The sequence below is a fragment of the Lithobates pipiens genome, unplaced genomic scaffold (assembly GCF_037356315.1).
Source record: "Lithobates pipiens isolate NorthernLeopardFrog02 unplaced genomic scaffold, aLitPip1_a1.2 Scaffold_28, whole genome shotgun sequence".
Taxonomy (NCBI): Eukaryota; Metazoa; Chordata; class Amphibia; order Anura; family Ranidae; genus Lithobates; species Lithobates pipiens.
This window is the reverse complement of record NW_027507789.1, coordinates 111,523,691-111,549,761: the sequence shown is the minus strand read 5'-3', so window position 1 is coordinate 111,549,761 and position 26,071 is coordinate 111,523,691. Positions and strand designations below refer to the sequence as shown.

Genomic DNA, 26,071 nt, shown 5'->3' with positions numbered 1-26,071 from the left:
ATTTTTTTATGTGACCTTTGTCTGTGGGATGATTGTAACTTCTGAGATGTTGAATGTAGTAAGTAGCCAGTAGAAAATGGTGTAATGTTGCCATCTAGGGGTAACTAATGTTGATGCAAGTTTCTGTAACTAAAAGCAAATGCCTGATTTTTTTAAATTTGTCTTTTCAAGATTGCTCGTGCAAGAATGCTAGTTACTATGGAAACCGTGCAGCCACCTTGATGATGCTGGGAAAGTACCGGGAAGCACTGGAGGATGCTCAGCAAGCCGTGCGACTAGATGACACCTTTGTTAAGGTGATTACTAATACTCTGTATATTTTGTAGTACAGCCGTGGCTAAAAGTTTTGAGAATGACACAAATTTTAATTCAGTCTGCTGCGTCTTCTTTTTGGCAGATGTTACTATGGTATACTGAAGTAGAATTACAAGCATTTCATAAGTGTCAAAGGCTTTTTTTTTTAAAATACATTAAAGGGGAACTGCAGTCTGCTCATATATATATATATATATATATATATATATATATATATATATATATATATATATATATATATATATATAATATACTGTTGTTCTATACTTTTATTCTATACTTGCCAAATATGCTGCAGAAATCTTCTTCCACTAAGTCTGGCTGCATCCATTTTAAATGTGGCCAGCTGAAGCTGCTGCCTGTTCCCTTCCTGGATTTACACACAGAGGCACACCTCCAGCTCTGCAGCTCTCATTGGCCCTCTTATGACTTTTCCCCCCACACCCCTCCTTCCCTTCCTGGCAAACTCTCACGGGAGTGAGAGAGAGCACTGTGCATGATATCATAAGCCTATGCTAATTAACAGACAAGAAACAAGAAGTGGACTGTATTTACGGGCAGAAAAATATATACATTTTACTATCCAAAGTTAAAACAACAAGGACAGAAGGTTTAATAGATGGAAAGTTTAAAATATGACTGAAGGTCCACTTTAAGTTCACGCAGGGACAATATTTGCAGTGTTGACCCTTCTTTTTCAAGAACTCTGCAATCCACCCTGGCATGCTGTCAATCAACTTCTGGGCCACATCTTGACTAGCAGCTCATTCTTGCATAATCAATGCTTGGAGTTTGCCAGAATCTGTGTTTTTTTTTTTTTTTTGTTCACTCGCCCACCTCTTGAAAATTTGACTACAAGTTCTCAATGGGATTGGGGTCTGGGGAGTTTTCTGGCCATGGACCCAATTTTTTCAAGGTTTTGTTCTCCAAGCCCAAGCTTAGTTATCACTTTTGCCTTATGGCAAGGTGGTCCATCGTGCTGGAAAAGGCATTGTTCATCAGCAAACTGTTCTTGGATGGTTCGGAGAAGTTGCTATTGAAGGATGTTTTTGTACCATTCTTTATTCATTGCTGTGTTCTTAGGCAAAATTGTGAGTGAGCCCACTCCCTTGCCTGAAAAGCAACCCCACACATACATGGTCTCAGGATGCTTAACTGTTGGCATGACACAGATGGTACCGCTCACCTTTTTCTTCTCTGGACAAGGTTTTTTACGGGTGCCCCAAACAATCGGAAAGGGCATTCATCAGAGAAAATGACTTTACCCCAGTCCTCAGCAGTCCAATCCATATACTTTTTGCAGAATATCAGCCTGTCCTTGATTTTATTTTATTTTTTTCTTGCAGAGGAGTTGCTTCTTTGCTGACCTTCTTGACACCAAGCCATCCTCCAAAATTCTTTGCCTCACTGTGCATGCAGATGCACTCACACTTGCCTTCTGCTGTTCCTGAACAAGCTTTTCACTGGTGGTGCCTCCCGATCCCACAGCTGAATCAACTGTATGAGATGGTCCTGACATTAGTGCCTTTTCTTGAACCCTTCTGCACAACAATTGAACCTCTCTCCTTGAAGTTCTTAATAATCTGATAAATGTTTAATTTAGGTGCAATCTTAGTAGCTTGTTTTTTTTCTTCAATAAAAAACAGTTTATACTTGCCTCCACTGTGCAGAGTGGCCCCGGTCCTCCTCTTCTGGGGTCTCTCAGTGGCGCTGGTGGCTCCTCCCCACATTGAGTGTCCATGTTGGAGAAGACTCTCCTGAGGTGGATACCCGTGCAGGCGCTTTTCCGCGCTGCGTCATTGGATTTGATTGACAGCGGCAGGAGCGAATGGCTGCGCTGCTATCAGTGTATCCAGTCAGGACACGAGACACCAGCTAGCGATAGTGTGCCTGTTCCAGGCCAGAGGGTGACAGTGTTCAGGTAAGTAAAACTGAGGGGGCTGCAGCACTACAGAACGTCTTTCACCTTAATGCATTAAGGTGAAAAACCATGAGGGTTTACAACCCCTTTTAACAGAGACAAAACAATGATTTCAAGCACCACCCTCCTTTTTAAAGCTTCCAGTCTCTTCTAACTCAATCAGCATTACAGAGTGATTTCCAGCCTTGTCCTCAACACTGATAACCGTGTTGATGAGAGAATCGCTGACATGTCAGCTGGTCCTTTTGTGGCAGGGCTAAAATGCAGTGGAAATGTTTTTTTTGTTTTTTTTAGGATCAAGTTTGTTTTAATGGCAAAGAGGGACTTTGCAATCCATATAAACACCTCCTCCCAGTGATTTTGGTCCACAGTAGCAGAATCGGAGCGTTTGCAGATCGCACTGTGATATGTGAACTGATTTGGGGGTGTCATTAACTTTTATGTTGAATCTGTTTTATTAAGTTTCAAGCTTTTTTTTTTTTTTTAAGCCACATTAAATAAACGTAGGCGAGAAATAAAGGATTTCCATTGAATGAACAAGTATACATTAGGATCGGAAGGACATTAGAATACATTAAAAGAACATGTATCACATCACATCACATAAGCATAGTCATGTACATAAAGATCAAGGAATATAGAAATAAACCAAATAATGGTAAATCAAGTAACCAGTAGACTACTATAAACAATAGTGTAGAAAACAGAAAAAAACCCCCAAGGCTCAACACATGGCCTGAAAGGGTGGTGAATCTACTAGTAAGATTGCTATAATCTTTTAAAAAGGTAAGGGAGGAGTAGAAAGGGCAGAGAAATATGGAAAGAGAAAACTAAAATAAAAAAAGGGGGGGGGGGGCTATAAGAAAGGGAAGTTGGGGATAAGGTATATCAAGCTACTCATGAGAGGGCCCATGGGAAATGGTAGGAGCTGTATCTGCTATAAAAGGGTCAAAATCAGAAGAGAAACGGAATTCCACATAATAGTGTGGGTGTCACTTTTATCAGCATCCCACGCTAACATCCATTCAATGTGTTTTATCCAGTCCATTTCGCAGGCCCAATCCGCTAGAGAGGGGGCCACTGGTTGACACCAAGATCTAGCAATAATTGAACATGCAGCCGTCAGCAAATGGCAAATTAAGCTCTTCTTGATTTGTTTGCATGACCTTGGTAACATAGGACAGTTAAGCGGGGTTCATTAGGATATTTGTCACCTACAAGTTTGTCATATAGCTGGAAAATCTTGTCCCGAAAGGGTGTAACATGTGGGCACGTACCCCAAATGTGTCATGTTACCCGGGGCCTACAAGCATCTCCAACATATGTCCGAAACATTAGGATCAAGCTTGTGGAGAATAGCGGAGCACCAATACCACCTAGAGAAAATACAATAAATCTGTTCTTGGCACGAGATAAATAATTTAATTTAAAAGAAAGCGCCATTGTTTTGCCCCTTTCCATATCATCCGGAGATAGGTTTGTCTCCCTCTCCCATTTTTAAAGGAATGGTGGTGGGTTTGGATAAGAGACCTTGATCAGTATCTGATATATAGGGGATAGTGAATGCTCTGGTCTGTCCGAATCGTATGTGGTCTTGTCAAATCGTCAATGTTCGATATTTTGTTTACAGTGTCATTAACTTTTAACTGATACTCCCAGCAGTTCACATAGGGCAGTGTGAACTGCCGCCGTGAGACATGCGATGCGGGAACTCGCAGTGGATTAACAGGGTTCCCATAACACAGTAGTGTGAACTGGCCATAAAGTAGATTAGAGGTTCACGGCATACTTTTATTCTTGAACATTGGCATTGTTGTAGCAATACAAACAATAGTTCTTTGACAATACAGTATACTGTATATATCAGAGAAAAGTTCAGATATAGCTGTATCTAGGTTCCTGAATAACTTTATAGTTTAATGAACACAAGTTTCAACATTGGGATTGTGTAATTCTGTAGTAGACAATGGAAATAAAGCGGGGTACACGTTTCAAAGGAACAAAGCTTGATTGGCCTTAATGCTGTTCACATGTAATCGCACATCCTAGGGTTACATGTGATTAGGGACAGAGTCAAACAGTTTGCATCCAGTCCACTCATCTGCCGTTAATGACATGTAACCAATTGGATGTGTGGAGACATGCAAACCGCCGTTAGTTTAATTGAAAGAGAAAAGAAAATACCTTCTGATTATATGACTCGCATTCTCCTCATGGGACAACACACGTGCTTGGTGATGGGTCCAGTGTGCTCACTTGGGCTCAGGAGACAGTTGTCAGCCTTATATAAGCACTAACTATAGTGACTCAAAGCTACTGAATGGAGGGATGGGTTAATGACACAAATATCTGCTGCTGAAGGGTGAATCAAAACCAACCTACTGTTTACCTTGCATGGGCAAAGCACAGTTTTGTGGGAAAAAAATATTTAACAGGCTAATCTTATGCAGTAAGCGATCCTAAACACCTATTCCATCGACAAATGTGTACAAATTTGAATTGGGTGTGACCGGCTTGCAATGGAACCCTTTCATACATGTTTGGGGTGGCTGCGGTGCAGTTTTAAAAAGGGTGCTGTGCGTTTTTGGGTCCAGTTCAGGTGCAAAATCTGGGAAAAATTTGCACCTCAATCCGTGAACAGAAACACACAGGACACCAGACTGCAATCCGCACCGCAGATATGTGAACCCAGCCTTGCAGTAATACATCTTATACTCGACTAATGTGGACAAGTTTGAAATAGGTTTAAAGTAAAACTAACAATGGGGGGGGGGGGGGGGGGGGGGCGGATTGGACTGGGTGTGAACAAAATTTGGTCTGTCTGACCCAAATAGAACAAATCGCAAAAAAGCAGCTGATACCAACAGCACGGTCGAAGGAACCCCTTGGGGTCTTTAATAGGCCAAAACGAGGAGTGTAAAAGGTAAAAATGTGTTTTATTTATTGAACTTTAATAAAAGTATGCATGTAGAACATATACATTGGACATAAAAATAATATCTAATACCCAAAATGATACAGTTGTATGAACTGGTCACTGTGCAGATGCAGAGTGGACTAGTGACGGTCAATACAGCATATAACACCTAGGTTTAAAGTAAACCAATAAAAAGAACATAGAGACTGCCATTATTGACTCTTCCAAATTCAAGTTGTATATTGTGCTGGCTCTCTGACTTTATGTACCCTGGTGAAAGTCAGCCTTGCATTCCATTGTCGGGGTTGGCAGCCTCAACTAGAGGGTATAGGCAGCAATAGTCCACACACAGCTTTTTAATTTTAAACTGTTTTATTGTGTGTTCAGGTTTTCAGCAACCTCCCACAACAAAAAAGAAAAAAAAAGCGCAAACCTATCCTGTCTGCCACTTGCTATACCTTTTTGTGTCCCTCTCTGCCTGGGAGATGAAGCTTATGTCCAGCTACAGGAAATATGAGCTTTTCTACTTATAAGCCAATGGCTAACATCTTATCTTTTTTTACTTTTCTTTCTTTTTCTCTCTCACACATTTTCGACCCCCTTCCCCCAGGAGTTGAAAGAACACATGAACAGGCAATGCCCTATTATAAAAGAAAAGTTACTGCACTTCTCTTTAATCCTTTATTAGTCCATTTTTTTTTCTGGCTCTGATAATGCACATATGCCCTTTCACCAATGTAGCTTCTAAAAAAAAAAAAAAAAATCGCTGCGTGAAAAAAAAAAAGTTAAAAAGTGTACTCATTTGACTTTCACTTGATCGGCTTTCTTGTGCTAGCATTTTAAAGAAGAGGTCAGCAATGGCAGCCCCTATGTTTGTCTCCTGAAAAAAGGATCTGCAACCAAAATTAGTTTGCCTGCAAACGTTTGATTTGTTGTGGATTTGTTTTTATACTAGTCCATTGCAGGATTTTCCAGCCATCATTGTGACCCTTTTAAAGGTTTTCATTGTTTTACCTTATTCTGTTGTATGTTTTTAGGGTCATCAGCGAGAGGGAAAGTGTCATCTGACTCTGGGAAATGCAATGGCCGCATCTCGCTGTTTCCAGAAGGTTATGGAGATGGAGCCTAATAATGAGCAAACTCGGCTAGAGGTATGGCAAAAAGTGATAGCCTCAAAACTTGTACATAAATTCGAGGCAATTAAGGTGTGTGTGTGTTCTATGTTCGAATCCTGACACAACATACCCCTTCCAACATATGCATATACCTGGAAGGTCGTATACTTTACTTTACTGTGCACATCTTTCTCTTTTAGATAAAAAATGCAGCTGCTGTTTTAGAATATGAAAAGATTGCAGAAGTCGACTTTGAGAAACGAGATTTCAGAAAGGTAAGAGTTTCTCTAGTTCTCAAATATGTATTACAGTAAAAATCTGTGTTATCCCTGCATACAGGGGCTAGATCCTAAGCTATAGTCTCCTGAAAAGATGTATCTCTTAACTACTAGAGCAGGGCTGTGTTCTCCCTCTGGTAGCTGGTCTTTTTATATGTTGCATGTGGATGCATCTTTGCAGAGCCTTATAGTTGGTCTGAACAGCTGCAGCAACATAGCCTTCATATAACCAAGCACTTAAGAAGAGACTGCCTATATAACTAAAGAGATTGCCACAGGCCTAGCCAAATCTCGGAAATTTAGTAGCTAGTTGAAAAAGTTAGGAGTCGGCGTACTACAGCCAGCTCTACAAACAATCCCACACAGACGGTAGAGAAGATTTCCTGACATTTTTTTACTGACATGTTTGAGGTCTCCATCGTTTGAGCATAATTGTGAATCCCTTAAAGAGACCATACAATTTCAGTAACAATTTTTCCCAAGGCGTCTTTCAGGACAGCACCTGAGAGATCGTGACTCCTCCCAACAGAAACCAGGAAATGCCTTCTTCCTCCAGATCTTTAAAAGAAGCCACTTCCCTACCATCCATCACTTTTTGTGTTTCCTTTGGCCCGGAGGGAACATACATGCGGGGAGGGCAGTGTCTTAGGTGTTCCTGAGGGACGGGTTCCTCACCATTTTTTTTTTTCCTACCTTTTTCAAAGGACCCTCAGCCCTCCCGGTTTACCCAGACTTCTGCAGCAGTACATCCAGGCTCCTCTTCCCCTTTGATGCTTGGGGAGAGCCGCAGTGGGATCCGGCCCACCCGCCCTTCTCTGGCTAAACGGCGGCTGCACGTGCACGGCTGCCATTTCACAGTGGTCGAGAAGAGTCTCGGCTACGCCTGAAGTGACATCACTTAAGGGCAGGTCAGCATCCGGCGTCGATTCCACCTCTGATTCAGGCAAAAGGAAAGGCCCCTTATGCAAAGCCAAAATGGGAGAGAATTGGAAGAAAGCCTTATGCAGCACTTGCATTGCTTCTTTAGTCAGAGGAATCTGCTTCCATCTCCGATGACTTGGTTGCCTCAGTTAAAAAGCTGTATGCCATACGATGACTAGTCAGCCTTCCACATCCGAGTCTTCCCAGGTTTCTCTTTCTGTCCCAGAGAATAAAACCAGGCAATCCCCTGCTCCTTCCAATGAAGGGTGAGCGGGCAGAGGTGGCCCCGTCTAAATTTAAACTGTCCCTGGAAGAAGTTGATGGGCTTCTTAGAGCCATACATGTTATCCTTGGCCTAAGTGATGAAAAAAAGGAACGAACACTGCACAACCACATGTATGCAGCTCCAGGTTGAGCCTAAGGCTCGAACATTTCTGGTTCATTCGGTCATTTGAGACTCCATAAGGAAAAAATGGCAGAAACCAGAGAAAAAAAACTTTTTTCTCAAGAGACGTTTTCCGTTTGAGGAAGACCCCTCTGCGGTATGGAACAAGGTCCCCAGGCTGGATGCTGCCTTCTCCCAGGTCTCTAGATCCACGACCTGGTCTTTGAAGACATGGGGGTCCTAAGGGATCCAATGGATAAGTGCATGGATCTCTTTCTCAAGAGATCTTGGCAATCGGTCATGAGCAATTTAAAGCCAGCCATTGCCACGACATGCCAGGAACCTGGAATATTGGGTTTACCAGCTGAAGACTCATATAGTAGCGGATTCACCCAAACGGAAAACTCTGGATTCCTTTATTTCCTTGTCCTCTGCGGTAGCCTATATAGCGGAAGCAATTAGAATGTTGGCTAGATCAGCAGCCCTAACAAATTCGGCAAGAATAGTATTATGGCTGAAGACTTGGCCAGGTGATGCAGCATCAAAGGGTAATGTCTGTGGGGATCCAGGCGGAAGGCTGCAACACTTTCCTTCTGTAGTGGTCTGCTAAAACATCAAATCAGTTTATACTGACCACTCTTTTTCAGGGCTACGCAATAGAATTGACGGAATTTCCCCCCAAGAAGATTTCTTGTGACGAATACTCCAAAGGATCCAGTAAAAGCCCTGGCTATGAAGCCCTGGGAATTTCCTCAATTCTTTTCCTTAATCTTGATGGATCACTAGGGACAGGCGCTCTGGTGCATCCATGGAGATTTCACCTTTGCTACACATTCCCACCATTCCTGTTAATCCCACTGGTATTAAGGAAGATCTAATGGGAAAAGGTAGCAGTCATCCTAATTACTCCATTTTGGGCAAAAAGGGCTTGGTTCTCAACCGTTACGGGAATGGCGACCAAGCCTTGCTGGCATCTACCTCTCAGGCAGGATCTGTTAATCCAAGGTCCAGGAAATCATCCAGAAGTGGCCAGCCTGTCTCTCACAGCCTGGTATCTGAAGAGCACCTCCTAAAGAGCAAGGGCTTTTCAAACCGTCTAGTTACATCAAGCAGGAAAAGGGTAACAAAGCCTATACTAAGGTCTGGAAGGTCTGTAATTCATGGTGCAATTCATCTACCCAAGACCCAGGGAGCCTTGTTTCCATCTTGGAGTTCTTGCAAGATAGAACAGATAAGGGACTAGCAGTCTGTACCTTGAAAGTACAGGTTGCTGCACTAGCAGTGTTCTTAGAAAAATATGTGGTCTCTGAACCACTGGTAGTTTTTTTTTTTTTTTTTTTTTTTTTTTTGAGCTCTTGCAAGATCTAAGCCAGCACCAGTCAAAGGTTTCCCTAAATGGGACCTGTCGGTAGTCCTGCTATCCCTAGCAAAGAGTCCATTTGAGCCTCTGGAAGAAGCATCACTTAGATGCCTCACTCTTATAGCTGTGTTTATGATTGCCATTACTTGAGCACGCAGGACCAGTGAGCTACACACTCTGTCAATTAGGGAACTGTATCTGTCAGTGTTTCCCGATAGAGCTATACTTAGGACAGACGCAAAGTTTTTACCCAAGGTAGCTTCAATGCATAATCGCTCACAAGACATTGTGCTCCCAACCTTCTGTGCAAACCCATCAGGGGTGAAGGTAACTTTTTTCATATGTTGAATGTCAAAAGGATTTTGTTGTTACCTAGAAATAACAAAGGACTTTAGGTTTACAGACTCATTATTTGTTCTTTTTGCGAGCAACAAGAAAGGTTGCCAGGCTTCTAAAAGTTCTTTAGCCAGATGGCTGAATTTATCCATCCTGGAAGCATACTCACATGCAGGTTTGTTTTCGCTACACTCAACCAGGGCGCTTGCGCCCACTTAGGCAGAGAGAGCTGGTGCCACTCCTGAGCAAATTTGCAAGGCCGCAGCATGATCAAGTTTCTGCACCTTTGTACGACATTATAGGCTGGACCTCACATCTGCCAGCGACCAGGCATTTGGCAGGAAGGTCCTGCAGGCTATTGTCCCACCCTAAGTGGGTAAGTCTCTGTTATGCTCTCAGGTGCTGTCCTGAAAGATGCCTTGGGAAAATTCAAGTTAGACTTATCGGTAACTTGTTTTCCAGAAGTCTTTCAAGACAGCAATGACCCACCCTATTAGTTTTATGTACTATGCTTTGACTAACGTATGTGTTCCAGCCGGGGCCAGAGGTTCTCTTCTACAACTGATGGATGGTAGGGAGGTGCTTCCCTTTAAAGATCTGCAGGAAGGAGGTGTTTCCTGGTTTCCGTTGGGAGGAGTCACGATCTCTCAGGTGCTGTCCTGAAAGACTTGTGGAAAACAAGTTACCGGTAAGTCCCCTCCTGCTTCTTTAGGATAACAGCCAAGCGGCTTTTAGTCGCATCAGTTGTTATCACTAAATAGCCAACCGCCCACTCTATAAAACGGTACTGGGGTGATGCCTGCACCTGCAGGCATAATCCCGGTATAACCTCTTTAAGCCATGAATGCAAATTTTGTGTACAGTCGGTGTGAAGGGGATAAACATCCTGCACAGTAGTAATAAGTGGTATTTATCGGGTTATGCCAGGAGCTGCAGCCATGCTTCTGGGTACCATTTTTAAGAGCTGCCAATCGGCTTTCTTGTAAAGGTCATCTGGGCAGCTAAGAGTGAGAGCAATAGTTCTAGCACCATAGGTCACATTTAACAGTAAACTCACCCATGGACAATTTTAGGTTTATCACCATTTCTCAGGCTTGCGTAATTTTAAATTTTGACATGTTTGCTATCTATTTACTTGACGTAACAAAATCTTTTATATATTTTTTAAAAACTGGTTATTTTATTGTTTGTGTGCACTATAATTTAAGTGCACCTTTTCCTGAAAAAATTTGTTTAAACGATTGCACAAATATAACAAAAAATTACAACCACTATCCTTTTATCCTCCAGGGCCTCTGCTTTCAAAAACAATGTTTTGGGGTTCTAAATAGTTTTGTAGCAAAAAATTCTGTTTTTTACAATTTGAAAAACAAAGAGCTCCATTTTTACTGCAACTTTGAAAAAGGTTGTGTTTGCCAGCTTGGTTCAAATGAATGCTTACCATTGCAGATCGGGCCTGCATCTGTGGATGCTGTAATACACAGCAGCAGCATGTGGGCCATATAGTAAGCTGTGCCATCATTCTGCACTAGTACTGGACACTTAACCTTCTGCATCTGGAAAGAACTATTCAGTCATACAGAATACCATCACTTTAGGAACAATCTGAGAATGCTTTGTATTGTTTGAGTTTGGCTCACTAAAGAGGTGAGTAGGATAGTAAAGGAAAAAAATTGCATATAGTAGATTTAAGGAAACAGGAGCTGTAGCTGACAGAGTACAGTATAAGAATAGACAAAAGGAGGCCAAACACATCACTTCTGCCAAGACACAGAAAGAGGAGATTTCTAACTCTATAAAGAAACGAGATCAAACATTTTTTTTAGTTAGACTAATGATTGTCAAAAATACAATGGGATTGCTAAAATTAAAACTGGGCCCAAAATTATGTTGAGGGAGACGTGGATGCAGCAAAACAACTAGGCTGGGTATGCAGTCCGGATTCAGGTGCTGTTTTGTTTGCTTGTTTAGGTGCGATTCAGGTGCAAATTTTTACTTGAATTGACACCTAAACTGGAGCCAAAGTCGCACAGGACCCTTTTTGAAATTGCACCGTGGTCCGCCCTGGACATGAACATTACATTCTACATTAGAAGCCGATCACATTCACATGTTATGCAAATTCAATGTGGTTAAGAAACGCATCCAATTCGCATATATGTGAACCCCGCCTAGCTTCTGCCCAGCCTTCTCAGAAATAAATTTCATTAACGATAACAAGTTGGAGAATGGTATTGGTTCTAGTAACGACTTTAAATTTTTGGGATTTCTGGAGACGTAGGTAGCAGAGGAATTGGCTCGGTTGAAGCTTAATAAATCCTAGAGTATTCATCCCAGAGTTCTAAGAGAACGTTGAAATTAGTTGTTGGAGCATCAATGGATCTTTTTAACCAATCTCTTCTAACAGGAGCCAGAAAGGGGGGGAAAAAACATCTAAATGGAGAGAGAGAGAAAGGAGGGGGGGGGGGGTGACCGGTGACCCCCCCCATGCCAGTTTGTTTTTGAATCTAAAAGTGTATAATTTTATTTACCGGTTCGCTTGTACTTTACTTTGGTAAATTAATACTAGCAAGTATTGTTACTTGATCTTGTGGTTTGTGCATATGGCTACAGGTGAATCAATAAAACCTGAATCTCATGCCTGAGATACTTTGATCTGCATGCAATTGAACAGTTTGCTAATATCTGGCACAGTTTCTTCTACTGTTCATATTCCCACAAGCCACAAACATACTTATAAAAGTAACTGGCATCTTTGTAAATGTCCCTATTTTATCAGAGGCAGTGATATGAGTCTTAGATTGTAAGCTCCACAGGAGCAAAAAATTTGAATGTTTTTGTGTTTGTGTAAGAAATATAATTAAGGGTTATAATCCTATATGTTCAGTCTCCATGCATACAGAAATGTACAGTGTGTTTGCTTATTGCTATTTTGTGGCAGGTTGTATTCTGCATGGATCGGGCCTTAGAGTTAGCTCCTGCCTGCCACCGCTTCAAAATCCTTAAAGCAGAATGTCTGGCGCTGCTTGGCCGCTACCCAGATGCCCAGTCTGTTGCCAGGTAGTGTATACATTAAAACCCTTTCATAACTGCTTTTCGTTATGTATGTCTGCTGTCAATGAACATGTGACAAATGTGCAAGTTAATTTTCAGCCTTAATATTTGAGTGGTAATTTTGAACTGTGTACAGTAGTTTGCTTGATACCAGATTGTCTAACAAGCTTGTTTATGCATCATCATTACTGACACTTAGACACATAGAACAGTCCTGTAAAAGCCAATCTTAACCATAATGTTGCACCATAATGGGAGTGGTTTAGCTGTAAAGCCTGTGTTCAGCGGTGATATAAGTTCTGTGGCAGCTTTCCTGCTTTTAAAATAGCTGAATCTTGACAGTTCTCCTGGGGCCCCTGTATGTCCATTTAAAAGTATTGAAACAAGAGAAAAATAAAACCTATAAAGCTTCTTCTGCAGTTAATTCGTTTCTTATTTGTCAGTAAAAAGCAGCTTATTGAACCACCTGAGAAATTAAGTTTTTAGTCTGTCTGCTAATGAGCTATGCCATGCTAAGGCATTTGTCAAATTGATTGGGTAGTACATGTGATTTCTTACTGAGAACTGTATAATGTGTTTCTCCTAGTGACATCTTACGGATGGATTCTACAAATGCTGATGCTCTGTATGTACGGGGTCTCTGTCTCTATTATGAAGACTGTATTGAAAAAGCTGTACAATTCTTTGTGCAGGCCTTGAAAATGTTCCCAGATCACCAGAAAGCTCGACTTGCCTGCAGGGTAGGTGCTGCATCTTTAAAGAATCATGAAGAATTTTTTCTTCATTCTACTGGAGCAAATATGGATTAAAAATTTGTGGGTGGTAAAATACTATTTTTGAATGCAAGATGTCTGAAAAAAGTTTCCAAAAAACGTTTATGAAGTCAGAGAACACCTTCTACTGGATGCAGGGTGAGCTGGCATTTCTGAGAGGCAGAATCCTCCAAAATAAATTCTGTCCTCCCTACATGTCCTTGATATTGCGTTTAATGAAGATCCAACTCTTTTCCTCATACAGTTTATAAAACACTGAATCTGGGTATTCATATTCTCATAGATTTCTTCATAAGTATATGACCTGTCATAATAAACCAAGTTGTCACTATTTTTTTTGTCTAAGGTACACTTTCCAAGGCTTTTATCCTTGCTTTGCTACTTGATTAATAACTAAACAAGAAAAAGCTTGCAGCCAGTAAATTCTCTTGATACCCAATATATGCATACTTTTGCCGGGTGATTTATTTACCAATAGTGAAGAGTGAATGATGAGTTTGCACCTTCAGAAACACGTGAGCAAAGGTAGCCCCTATATTTCCTGACCAGTTCCTTTTAAACTAGTCATATCATCCGGTCTGACCAACACTTGCAAGTCCTCTTTTACAGGTTAGTCATGTCTTCCATTCATAGATGTAGGTATTACAAGATCAGGGATCTACTAAAAACGACATCTGCGGGGATACCAGTAACCAAGCAAATATAGTGGTCAGAGGTGTCACCTTGTTTGTAAATACTGTGCCTATTACTTGAGCACTTAAAGCCCAACTCCATTATTTTTCTTAGTCTGCCTGCAATGCTTAGAGGAAGTAAAGGCAAATATTTTTTTTTTAAAAGCACACCCTGTAAGGCAAAGGCATAATGAGCTAGTATGCATAGCATACTAGCTCATTATGAATAACTTACCAAGAACGAAGCCCCCGAAGCTTTCCTCCATCTTCCTCTTCGCCGCTGCCATGGATCCCGGAGCGAATTCCGGGTCTCGCGGCTCCGGCGCCGTCACTCCCGCGCATGCGCACAGGAGCCGACACTCGCGGCATATCGCGGCGATCTGTGGCCTGCCCCAGTGGGCCTGCGCACCACTGTCTACAGCGCATGCGTCTTCGGGTAAATATCTCCTAAACCATATAGGTTTAGGAGATATTTCTTGGACCTACAGGTAAGCCTTAATCTAGGCTTACCTGTAGGTCAAAGTTGGTTGTAAGGGTTTACAACCCCTTTAATCCGGAAATGTTCTTCATGGTACCTCTGTTTTGCCATAAAATATCCTCAGTCTTCCAGGTTAAAAGACATCAGCGTTACTGAACCTGAGCAAAGGCTGTGCGTGCAGGGCACCTGAAAAAATTCTAATGCTTGCACCTTGTACAGTATAGGATTTCATGTTATCTGTGCCAAGTCTTGCCACAAAGAGTTAATCCAGCTCTGAGCAGTCCTCCTTTTTTCAGTGAGATAAAAAGTACAGAGAAATAGGAGTGGTTTCTCCCCCTTGCTGTGAGTGACAGGTTATTTAAATATCTCATGCAGGAACCTGAGTGAGACATTCTGTGTACTTCAGATCCCCTCCTCCTTTCTTCTCCAGCTCTCCCAGGATTGGCTTCTCCACACCTCAGCATGATTGGGCATGCTGAAGTCCTATGGTGACCTTTCTGGCTTTTGACTGGATGTTGGTGATCATAGCAGAAGTTCAATGTAAGAAATACACAGGAGAAAATGCATGTTGACAAGGGGAGTGTAGAGGTGGGCGGGGAGTCTACTGACATCACAACTCCACCCACCGAGCTCCGGACAATAGACCCACCCACAGAATCTGCAGTTTTCCGTGTCCCATAACAGACAGAGGGTAGACATCTGACAGGTAAGGATACATGCAGGAGGCACGTATATCCTTAGATAACCACTATAGCAGTGGTTTAGAAAGGATGAGAGTGGGTTTACATCCACTTTAAGCAGGGCCCTCTCACAACAGTATATTGATTTAGAGAGCGACGATCAAGTCAAGTCATTAGCACGACTGTCTGAATCATCCATGGCTGCCTACTACTGGGAGAAGTCCAAAGCGAGAACCTAGCATATCTCCTGACCAAAAAAAATTCCTCTTGGTAGATGAAGAGATGAAGAGAACAAGTTTACACCACCTTACATGCTGTAGCCTGCAGTGCTAATAAGTGTATTCTGATGCTGGGAAAGTCTCCCTGCTGTCTGAGTACAACAGCTCAGTGTGGAGGTTTCTGTCCTTCACCTCGAATGTGTGGATACGAGAGTAGGGTTATTTTTATTTATTTTTTCATGTTCAAAAACTGACTTGTCTATGAGCAGCTTAAAGCGTAAGTTCACCTTTGGAACATGTTATATGTTCCACCTAGGGCTGGGGAAAAAATCTATTTAACTCTTGAATCGAGTTGAGAGGTCAAATCAATTCAAAATTTAAGCAAATCGATATATTTTTTTTCACCACCGCAGCGATCCTGAGGTGCTGCGGGCAGCAGTTTTTAGGCGAGCCTTCAGCCTAGTCCGCGCGGCCGGATGCCGCAGACTAGGCCGAATCGGCGGCCTCGCCTAAAATCTCTTGCCCACAGCTCCTCAGGACCAGCGCGATCTCCATCAAAAAAAAAAAAAACTCGTTTTGAAACGTGAATCACAGATTTATTTATTTTTTTTGAAAATCGCCCAGCTCTAGTTCCACCCATTTTTAGGGTGGAAGATGCAACATGTTCCAGCATCTGCATCCTCCCCCCTTCCCTGTGAAAATGAGCAAGGGGATCTTCTTGCACCTGCTGTCAGTTTGAAAATAGCACAGCTTTGCAGTGCTTCGCCCAATTGCATCATTTATTCTTTCACAGTTCCCGCCATTGTGGCTAATGGCTTGTAATTTTAATAAACGCTGAGTTTTTTTGGTCACAGAATACAATAAAGAATTTGTGTGCAGAACTGACAGGGTTTCTTTAGTGCCTAGTTTGTTTTTTATACTGAATTTTAATGTAACGACTCTCTTCCTTTTTAGAATGCTAAAGCCCTAAAAGCAAAAAAAGAAGAGGGCAACCAGGCATTCAAGGAGGGCAACTATGAATTGGCCTACAGACTTTACTCTGAAGCACTCAGCATAGACCCCAACAATATCAAAACAAATGCCAAACTTTACTGTAATCGCGGCACTGTCAATGCAAAGGTAAGCTCTGAATTGTCTGATTTCTCTATTGTGGATATGAGTTTTGGAGTTTGTGTTCACAGATATAAATTAAACTTAAAATAAATGAGACTAATCATATGATTGTTGTGGACAAGCATAGTTTTGTTGAATTTGTACTGGTCCTAATATGTGTTCTTTCAATAAATATGAGAAATTTCTTGACATATTGACAAATTGTAATTGGCATGTCTCTGATTGGCTTATAAAGCAGAAAGGCTCCAGAAGAGGAAAGTAGCAAACCATAAAATGAGTTTAAAGATAAGGTCTTTAAAAGGGAGTGCCACCTGCAAAAAAAATATTAAGTCAGCAGCTACAAATACTGCAGCTGCTGACTTTTTAATAAATGGACACTTGCCTGTTCCAGGGTCCAGCGATGTCCGCAGCAGATGACGAGCAATCGCTCATCTCTTGGCTGCCCCCGCCACCATCCTCTATTAGGGAATCAGGAAGTGAGGCGTTGCAGCTTCACTGCCCGGTTCCCTACTGCTCATGCACAAGTCGCGCAGCGCAATGAAACTGGTCCCCGCTGTGTCCTGGGAACTGTGTGTTTCCCAGAACACAATGGGGGGAAGGCACTAGCTATTCCCTGAAGTGGGTGCAGATACCTGGATTTTACAGGTATCTGCACCCCCCGAAAAGGTGCCAATTGTGGCACTGGAGGGGGGGAGGGTTCCGATGAGCGGAACTTCAACTTGAGGGGGAGGTCCACTTTAAATAGCTCCATAGAATGGTTGCATGCACAAACAAATCCTAATCATACAGTACAGGGTACAGGCTAAGTGTTCATGGATCCTGGGTTATAGGCACGAACCTTAAGATATTCAATATTAGCATTAATTATGAATAAGTCCCCTTTCACATGGGCAGACCGTTCAGGCCTGCCTGTCAGTTTTTTAGGAGGACCTGAACAAATGCCACATGCAGGTCTCTGCATGTAGACCTGCCCCCCCCGGAATGGTTGGAACGTGGAAGAGAAAGTGGTGTTTTGGTGAAACGGGGAAATCGATATCTAGCCCATCCAATATGTGCTTGAAGGGCAGTAGCGGTGGACAGTCCCACTATATATGGAGGAAACCTCCCCACTGGAGATGTCAGTCTTTGAGGGTGGGTTCACACCTATGCGAATTAGATGCAACCAATTCGCATAGCAGGAGAATGTGACTGGCTCCCTATGGAGCCGGTTCACATATCTCCGTTGCGCCTGCGGAGGGCACTGCACAGAAGCCCTGTGCGTCTTAGGCTCAATTTCAGCGCCAAATTCAGGCATAGAATCAGCCTTGATTCATTCCTGTAATGGGGAATAAGGACTAATAGCACTTCTGTGCAATCTGCAGCGGGTTACAGTGTGAACCCGGCCTTAAGGCTGGAGAGGAGTGTTCCAGTCTCTCACAGTCCAGGGAACATGGTCATCAGTAAAACCTCCCCATCAACATCCTGGAGATCAGAGCAATAATAATGGCTTATAAGAACTGCAAGGACACCTAATAAAAGTTTTAATTTAGACAATGTCATGACTGTGGCCTAAGTCAACTACCAGGGAGACACCAAAAGTAGGCACATTGGATCATCTCATGGATGGCACTCGCTTTTTCCAGGAATTTCTGCTGTCCACATCCCAAAGTGGACAGCTTTAACGCGGATTACCTCAGCCATCACCATCTGGTCCAAAGGGAATGGACCTTTAACTCCAGCATCCTCAGCCTGATAGGTCAGAGCCCTGGTACCCCCAGATTTGGTTATCTTGGCCTCCAGAATAATCCACAAGCTATCTCTGTAGCCAGAATCCGGGATCACCTGGCACTGTTGTAGTCTCAGTTCAGGTTAATTTGTGCCTTCCCTCCAGTGGGATTTCTGCCTTGTCTGCTCCATCAAATGGAGCAAGAGAAGCAGCCAGTGATTCTCATTGCATCAATCTGACCTAAAAGAACCTGGAATACTGACATACTCACTCGCCTCTCCCCCAACAAGCCAGACCTGCTATCTCAGGGCCCTCTATTTCATCCTGCTTCTCAGTAGCTTTAATGGCATAGCTGTTGAAGCCCAGGTTTTAAGGGACAGAGGGGTGTCAATCCTACCTTGCTAAAACAAGAATAGTCACTACCAGGAAGATCTATTATCATACCTAGAAATTCTTTGCTTGGTGTGAGCATAGGCAGTTCAATCCTAGAGATTACTCGTACCTCACATTCTGGCCTAACTACAAACTGGTCTTGGCAAGGACTGGTTTTGGCCTTGAAGTAGATGATCACACTGGGATTGAGGAATTGTTTACCTATGTTTTTACTTTTTTCAGCAGTCCTTCACTGCATACAACTTTTACTTTTTATTTTTATCCATTGAGGGACCTTTTGAGCTATACTGCCGCCTACAGAGGGGTGTAAAACTGACCAACTGTATACTAACACCACCTATAACTAGCATGCCTTTGTTTTTTTTGCTATTGTCTTAGGAGGATAGATGTCTTTCCACAGCTCTGCTGAGTAAAAGCCTAAATGTTTTTGCTAGCGTTTGTTCCTGTTTCTTCATATTATTCAACACTCTAATTCTATCTAATTCACTGCTAAAGCTGATCTCTAAGATTGCAGTTTTCTTAAGTAGTCTTTCCTCAGCCTGGCTTTCAGCATACTGCAACTGGATCTTGCTTAACTGGACATTGTGGGGTCAAGCAGGAAAGGACTATTGGGCATCCTTGAGGAGATGCTATTACTCCACAATTAAGGAAGGTTGTTTTGGCCCTTAATGCAGTGTGCACCACTCTGAATCCAGAGGATCAGTCCTGCTGTCTCCAGTCTCAAGTATTTTAAAGCTTCTACAGCTGAAAAACATTCCTAGTGCTCCTGCTTTTTTATTTATTTATGTATGAGGATTGAAAAATGTGCCCTTGACACCCTCAAAACTCCTACTGGACATTTGCCTGCTTGGAAAGGACTTAGCCAAACCATGGTCTATACCCACAATGTATCCACCTGTGGCCCACCTTAACCGTGAAACAACCAGGTAGAGGTGGGGAAAAAAGCATTTTAAATCTTGAATCGAGTTGAGAGGTCAAATCGATTCAAAATTTAAGCAAATAAATTGTGTACAATAATCCTTATCTAAACAATAGAATAAGCAGCGCTGAATATAATCTAAATCCACACCAGTGAATTAAAAATTAAATACTATAGATCCACTCCAGTGAACGTGAATTGCTAAATGTTACTTCACTGTGCAAACCCTGCCTTGTGCATACAGAAATAAAAAATGAAAAAATAACTTGTATCAAAATCAATTAACACAAATTATTATATAGTGCATTTCACCAGATGAATAGTAATGGCAAATACATACAATCTTTTGAAAAAATCACTCTGACTAAATATTGTTCAACACTGAAAACTAAATAAACAAAGAAGAAAAATCAAGTGAATTGTTTCAAGTTCTATCAGACAGTGTCCACTTCCTAAAAACATTGTTGCAATCACCACTGTGAAACTTCCTGAGAACATAATATAATGTAACCCAGTGAAATCATAGTCCATACGTTGAATCATCAGATCATAATCCAAATAGTGAATAATCGGACTAGGCCGAAGCCTAAAAACTCCTGCCCACAGCTCCTCAGGACCGGAGCGTTGTGCATCAAAAATTTTTTTTTTTTTTTTTTTAGAAAATCGCCCAGCTCTACAACCAGGTCAGTCAAGAGTTCTCCTATGTTCAAGGATATAATGCTGTTGACATGGCCCTGTTGGACAATGACTGTCTGATGGTCCAGTTATCACGTTTATTTTGTTGTATCCTAAATCAACCTAGGTCTGTGTTGAAGTGCTCCCATCACCTGCAAGCAGCTTGATCCAGTACCTTTCTTCCACTGATGAACCGGCGGGGTGTTTGCTCTGCTTTTGCCCCTCAGTCCAGCTGTTTTCCATCTCTCAGCTTTTTTTTTTTTTTTTTAACAAGTCTGTACCCTCTTCGAGGCACTCAGTTTTCCTTATTCTATTCCCAAAATCTTTTAGCCTTCACTCGCTTGTCATGGGACATACTGATTGTATTTCTTGGTACACCCAATTGTCTGTACTTGAGGGTTAGGTAGTCCCTGACCTGATAAATCACTCTACCAGGGCTGTGGTAATCTTTTTTTTATTTTTTATTTTTTCCAGCATCTGGAAAAGTATTGTCGGATATCTCTGGGTTCCTGGTCTTCATCTAGGAGTGACAGACACTGTGGTTCCCTGTAATCTTGGGGCAAAACTCCACTGTAAATCCTTGCTAACAATGAGCATGGAAAGAGTCAGATTCAGATATGCCCTTGACTTTCAATATCTAACGATGTGTCAGACCATGGAGCAGCAGTCAGCAGCATCACATACTTCAGTAGGCAGAGCAACATGTATTGGCCCTGCCGGTCATTTACCCTCCCGGAGTGGAAAACTGGCAGGCGGACTATCTGAGTCGCCAGATGCTGGACCCAGGAGAATGGGCATTACATCCGGAGGTTTCAGGTCACTGTGCCTGTGGTGGGGCACACCAGACGTGGATCTTCTGGCCTCCCATCTCAATCGGAAGGTGCCAAGATTTGTGTCCAGGACAAGAGATCGGCGGGCAGACGCGTCGGACGCGTCGGACGCGCTGGTGGCTCCATGGGATCAGTACCAGCTGATCTATGCCTTTCCTCCACTAAAACTGCTGCCACGCCTGCTTCGCAGTGTAGAAGTCGAGGGGATCCCAGTACTACTGGTTGCCTCAGATTGGCTTTAGCATCCTTGGTACGTAGATCTGGTGCGTCTGGTGGCAGACGCTCCCTGGCGACTGCCGTTGCGGGAGGACCTGCTGGTTTAAGGTCCGATTCTCCATTCTGCTTTACCATCGCTGGTTTTAATGGCATGGCTATTGAGAGCCAGGTGTTGAGGAACTGGGGTTTGGCGGAATCGGGGATCCCAACCATGTTGAGAGCACAAAAATCTTCCTCTAGGAAGATATACCATCGTACCTGGAAGGCCTATATAACCCCATGTGTGAGGAGAAAGGATGGCATCCGCACTCCTTTTCCATATCCAGGATCCTGCTGTTTCTTCAGCAAGGAGTAGACCAGAAATTGGCATTGAGCACCATTAAAGGACAAATTTCAGCTTTGGCTGTCTTTTTTCAGCGACCCCTGGCGTCTCACTCATTAGTGAGTACCTTTGTTCAGGGGGTTTGTCATGTAGTCCCTTCGGTGCATCCACCGTTACCCCCTTGGGATTTGAACCTGGTGTTATCGGTGCTTCAAAAACCGCCGTTTGAAAATATCGGGGAGATTCCCCTGTTGACTCTTTCCCCGAAAGTGGTCTTTCTTGTGGCAATCGCATCGGCCAGGGGGGTTTCGGAACTGGCGGCCTTGTCTTGCAAGTCACCCTATCTGGTTATCCAGGAGGATAAGGTAGTGTTGCGTCCGCAACCATCCTTTCTACCGGAGGTAGTCTCAGTTTCTCAGTTTTTCATATCAATGAGGACATTGTGTTGCCATCTGTGTCCTAAGCCGAAACATCCTAAGGAGGTGGCCCTTCACACTCTGGATGTGGTTCGGGCCCTTAGGGTGTATTTGTCTGCCATGGCTCCCTTTCAGAAGTCAGACTCAGTGTTTATTTCGGTGGCTGGCCCAAGAAAGGCATGGCGGTCTCGTCGGCCACTATTTCCAGGTGGATCAGACAGATTGTAGTACAAGCCTACACCTTGAAGGGGCAGGTGCCCACCTTTCCGGTCACGGCCCACTCCACGAGGGCTATCGGAACGTCTTGGGCTTTCCAACACCAGGCGTCTGTTCAGGTGTGTAAGGTGACGACTTGGTCATCTATCCACACGTTCACCAAATTTTACAGGGTAGACGTCAGTGCATCGGCTGATGGCTGTTTTGGCTGCAAAGTTTTGCAGGCGGCTGTGTAGTTGCAATTAAAAAGGCAAAATATAATTTTTCCTGGTTTTTCGATAAAAACACAGTTCTGTTTTTTTTGGGGTAATCACTCCTGTTGAGGATACCCTGATTTTAATGCACTGTTGCATTACTTCCGTAGTTTTAGTGCGGTTTTTGGGTAATCACTCCTGTTGAGGATACCCTGATTTTTGTGGTGGTTTTTCCACGCACTATTTGGGTTGTTTCACTAGTTCCCACTTGCCATGGTGGATGAAGTTTTATGCTGTTGTCCCACCCCTCATTTGGCACTGCTTGGGGACGTCCCATTTTGTTACAGAGAGGAGCTGTGTCGGTCGGTGAATATAAGAGAAAATAGGATTTTTTGTACTCACCGTAAAATCCTTTTCTCTGTAATTCACCGACCGACACAGCACCGCCCCTCCTTTCTCTCTTTTCGTTATACTGCTTGTTGACGTACTGAGTCTGCTAGGGCAGGCTGTGGGGGTTGTAGCCTAGGGACCACCCCCTGGGCGGAACTAAAAGTTCTGAAGTGTTGTATTACAACTTGCCTAGTAATCTCCAGTGATAGGGCTGACAACCCATTTTGTTACAGAGAGGAGCTGTGTCGGTCGGTGAATTACAGAGAAAATAATTTTACGGTGAGTCCTTTCCTTGGGGTCTGCTAAGGGACCCAAGTCCCATATCCAGCAGTTTTATTTGCTAGTGTTCAATCCTCCTGTATGTAGGATTATAACCCAAAGGTTATGACTTTGTTTTCTTCAATGGACACCAAGAAAATGCTTTTACTGTAACTACAAAAATCCTATTTTCTTGCACTATGCACAAATGTGTATCATATTTTGCTACATGTCAAATAGCAATGTTTTGGGATAGATGCAGTGATTTTTCTTACACCATACAGCTTTTGGCTAATTTAAACCCAGTTGAAGTCACATATTAGATATTCAGACATAGATGTATAGATTTTTTTTTTTATTAACATTCTATTTTTATAGTCTTACCTTCACTTTTCTGTTACAGCAGTTGCACAGGCTGTCTTAATATATATAGTTACATAGTTACATAGGTTGAAAAAATGCACAAGTCCATCCAGTTCAACCACACAAAAAAAAATAAAAAATATAATATCATACCAGCCCATATACCCAATTCTATACCCACAGTTGATCCAGAGGAAGGCAAAAAACCCCAGCAGAGCATGATCCAATTTGCTAAAGCAGGGGAAAAAATTCCTTCCTGATCCCCCGAGAGGCAATCGGATTTTCCCCCGGATCAACTTCACCTATAAATGTTAGTACCCAGTTATATTATGTACACTTAGGAAATAATCCAGGCCTTTCTTAAAGCAATCCACTGAGCTGGCCATAACCACCTCTGAGTCTATTCCACATTTTCACAGCTCTTACTGTGAAGAAACCTTTACGTATTTGGAGATGAAATCTCTCTTCCTCTAGATGTAAAGAGTGCCCCCTTGTCCTCTTTGTTGACTGTAAAGTGAATAACTTGACACCAAGTTCACTATATGGACCCCTTATATATTTGTACATGTTGATCATATCCCCCCTTAATCTCGTCTTATCACGAGTGAATAAATTCAATTCCTCTAATCTTTACTCATAGCTGAGTTCCTCCATGCCTCTTATCAGTTTGGTTGCCCTTCTCTGCACTTTCTTCAGTTCACCGATATCCTTTTTGAGAACTGGTGCCCAAAACTGAACTGCATATTCCAGATGAGGTCTTGCTAATGATTTGAACAGGGGCAAAATGATATCTCTCTCTCTGGACTACATACCTCTCGATACAGGAAAGGACTTTGCTCGCTTTGGAAACCGCAGCTTGGCATTGCATGCTATTATTGAGCTTATGATTTACCAAAACCCCCAGATCCTTCTCCACTATGGATTCCCCCAGTTGTACTCCCCCTTGCATGTATGATGCATGCATATTCTTAGCCCCCAAGTGCATAACTTTACATTTCTCAACATTAAACCTCATCTGCCACATAGTCGCCCAAGTAGACAGAGCATTGAGGTCGGCTTGTAAATTGGAGACATCGTGTAAGGACGTTATTCCACTGCATAGCTTGGTGTCATCTGCAAACACGGAAATGTTACTTTTGATCCCAGACCCAATATCGTTTATAACGATATTAAAAAGTAAGGGTCCCAGCACTGAACCTTGGGGTACACCACTGATAACCTCAGACCATGCAGAGTAAGAATCATTAACCACTACTCTATGAATTCTGTCTTTTAGCCAGTTTTCTATCCATTTACAAACTGATGTTTCCAAACCTGTAGACTTTACCTTACACATGAGCGTGTTGCGGAACTGTATCGAACGCTTTTGCAAAATCCAAATATATCACGTCCACCGCCACCCCTCTGTCCAAGGTTTTACTTACCATCTCATAAAAAGAAATCAGGTTTGTCTGACAACTTCTGTCTTTCATGAATCCATGCTGTCTGTTGCTCAAAATATTTTTTTCCTGCAAGAACTCGTCTATGTGGTCCTTTATTAATCCCTCCAGTATCTTCACAACTATAGAAGTTAAACTAACGGGTCTATAATTACTTGGTAAAGACTTTTTTTCCCTTTTTAAATATAGGCACCACATTGGCCCTGCGCCAATCCAGTGGTACTATTCCTGTCATTAATGAGTCCTTAAAAATTAGATACAATAGCTTTGAAATTACAGAGCTCAATTCTTTTAGGATCCGTGGGTGGATGCCATCAGGTCCAGGTGCTTTATCCACCTTTATTCTGTCCAAATATTTCTGGCCCATATCACTTTTGAGCCATTGTGGATTTGGGGCTGCGTCAGTACCACCCCCATTATGGATATGAGCTCCCCCATGCTCTTTTGTATACACAGAGCTAAAGAAAGTATTTAATAAGTTAGCCTTCTCTTTGTCCCCAGTCACCCACTCCAGATTATTTTGCAAAGGGCCTACATGCTCAGACTTAACCTTTTTACTATTAATATATTTGAAGAATTTCTTGGGGTTTATCCTACTATCTTTTGCAATCTGTCTTTCATTTTGAATTTTTGCATCCTTGATTTCCTTTTTACATATTCTGTTATATTCCTTGTAACATTTAAATGACACTAGCGTTCCTTAATTTTTATATTTTTTAAAAGCTCTTTTTTTATAGTTTATAGCTTTTTTTAACTGTGGCCGTGAGCCACATCGGTTTTATTTTTAACCTCTGGGTAGTTAAAATCCCCCATTATTATCACTGTCCCAGCCCTTGCAGCCCTTTCTATCTGTGCAAGGAGCTGAGTCTCCACCTCCTCATTAACATTGGGTGGTTTATAACAAACTCCAATGATTAACTTTGAACTACGCATATCTGTATGCAGTTCCACCCATTATGCCTCAGACTCATCACACTCTCCGTCCACCAGGTCCTCTTTCTCACTCGCTTTGAGATCACTTCTCACATACAGACAGACCCCCTCCACCTTTCCTTTTTACTCTGTCTTTCCAAAAGAGTGCATAGCCAGGAATATTAATAGCCCAGTCATGTGGAATGAAGCCAAGTTTCAGCAATACCGATTACATCATAGCTCTCCTGATGCACCAGAGCTTCCAACTCGCCTATTTTGCTTGGCAGA

At 42.5% G+C, this 26,071-nt stretch overlaps 1 protein-coding gene across 2 annotated transcripts in view; it reads left to right on the top strand.

Moving 5' to 3' along the window:
• DNAJC7 (DnaJ heat shock protein family (Hsp40) member C7) overlaps positions 1-26,071 on the top strand; it is a 156,427-nt gene that overhangs the window by 77,227 nt on the left and 53,129 nt on the right. For both annotated transcript variants that reach the window (XM_077459537.1, XM_077459536.1), the window contains 6 exons: positions 172-296; positions 6,191-6,304; positions 6,469-6,543; positions 12,490-12,608; positions 13,189-13,342; positions 16,377-16,541. In XM_077459537.1, the coding sequence (XP_077315663.1) occupies positions 172-296; positions 6,191-6,304; positions 6,469-6,543; positions 12,490-12,608; positions 13,189-13,342; positions 16,377-16,541 (752 nt within the window). The remainder of the gene's footprint in view (positions 1-171; positions 297-6,190; positions 6,305-6,468; positions 6,544-12,489; positions 12,609-13,188; positions 13,343-16,376; positions 16,542-26,071) is intronic.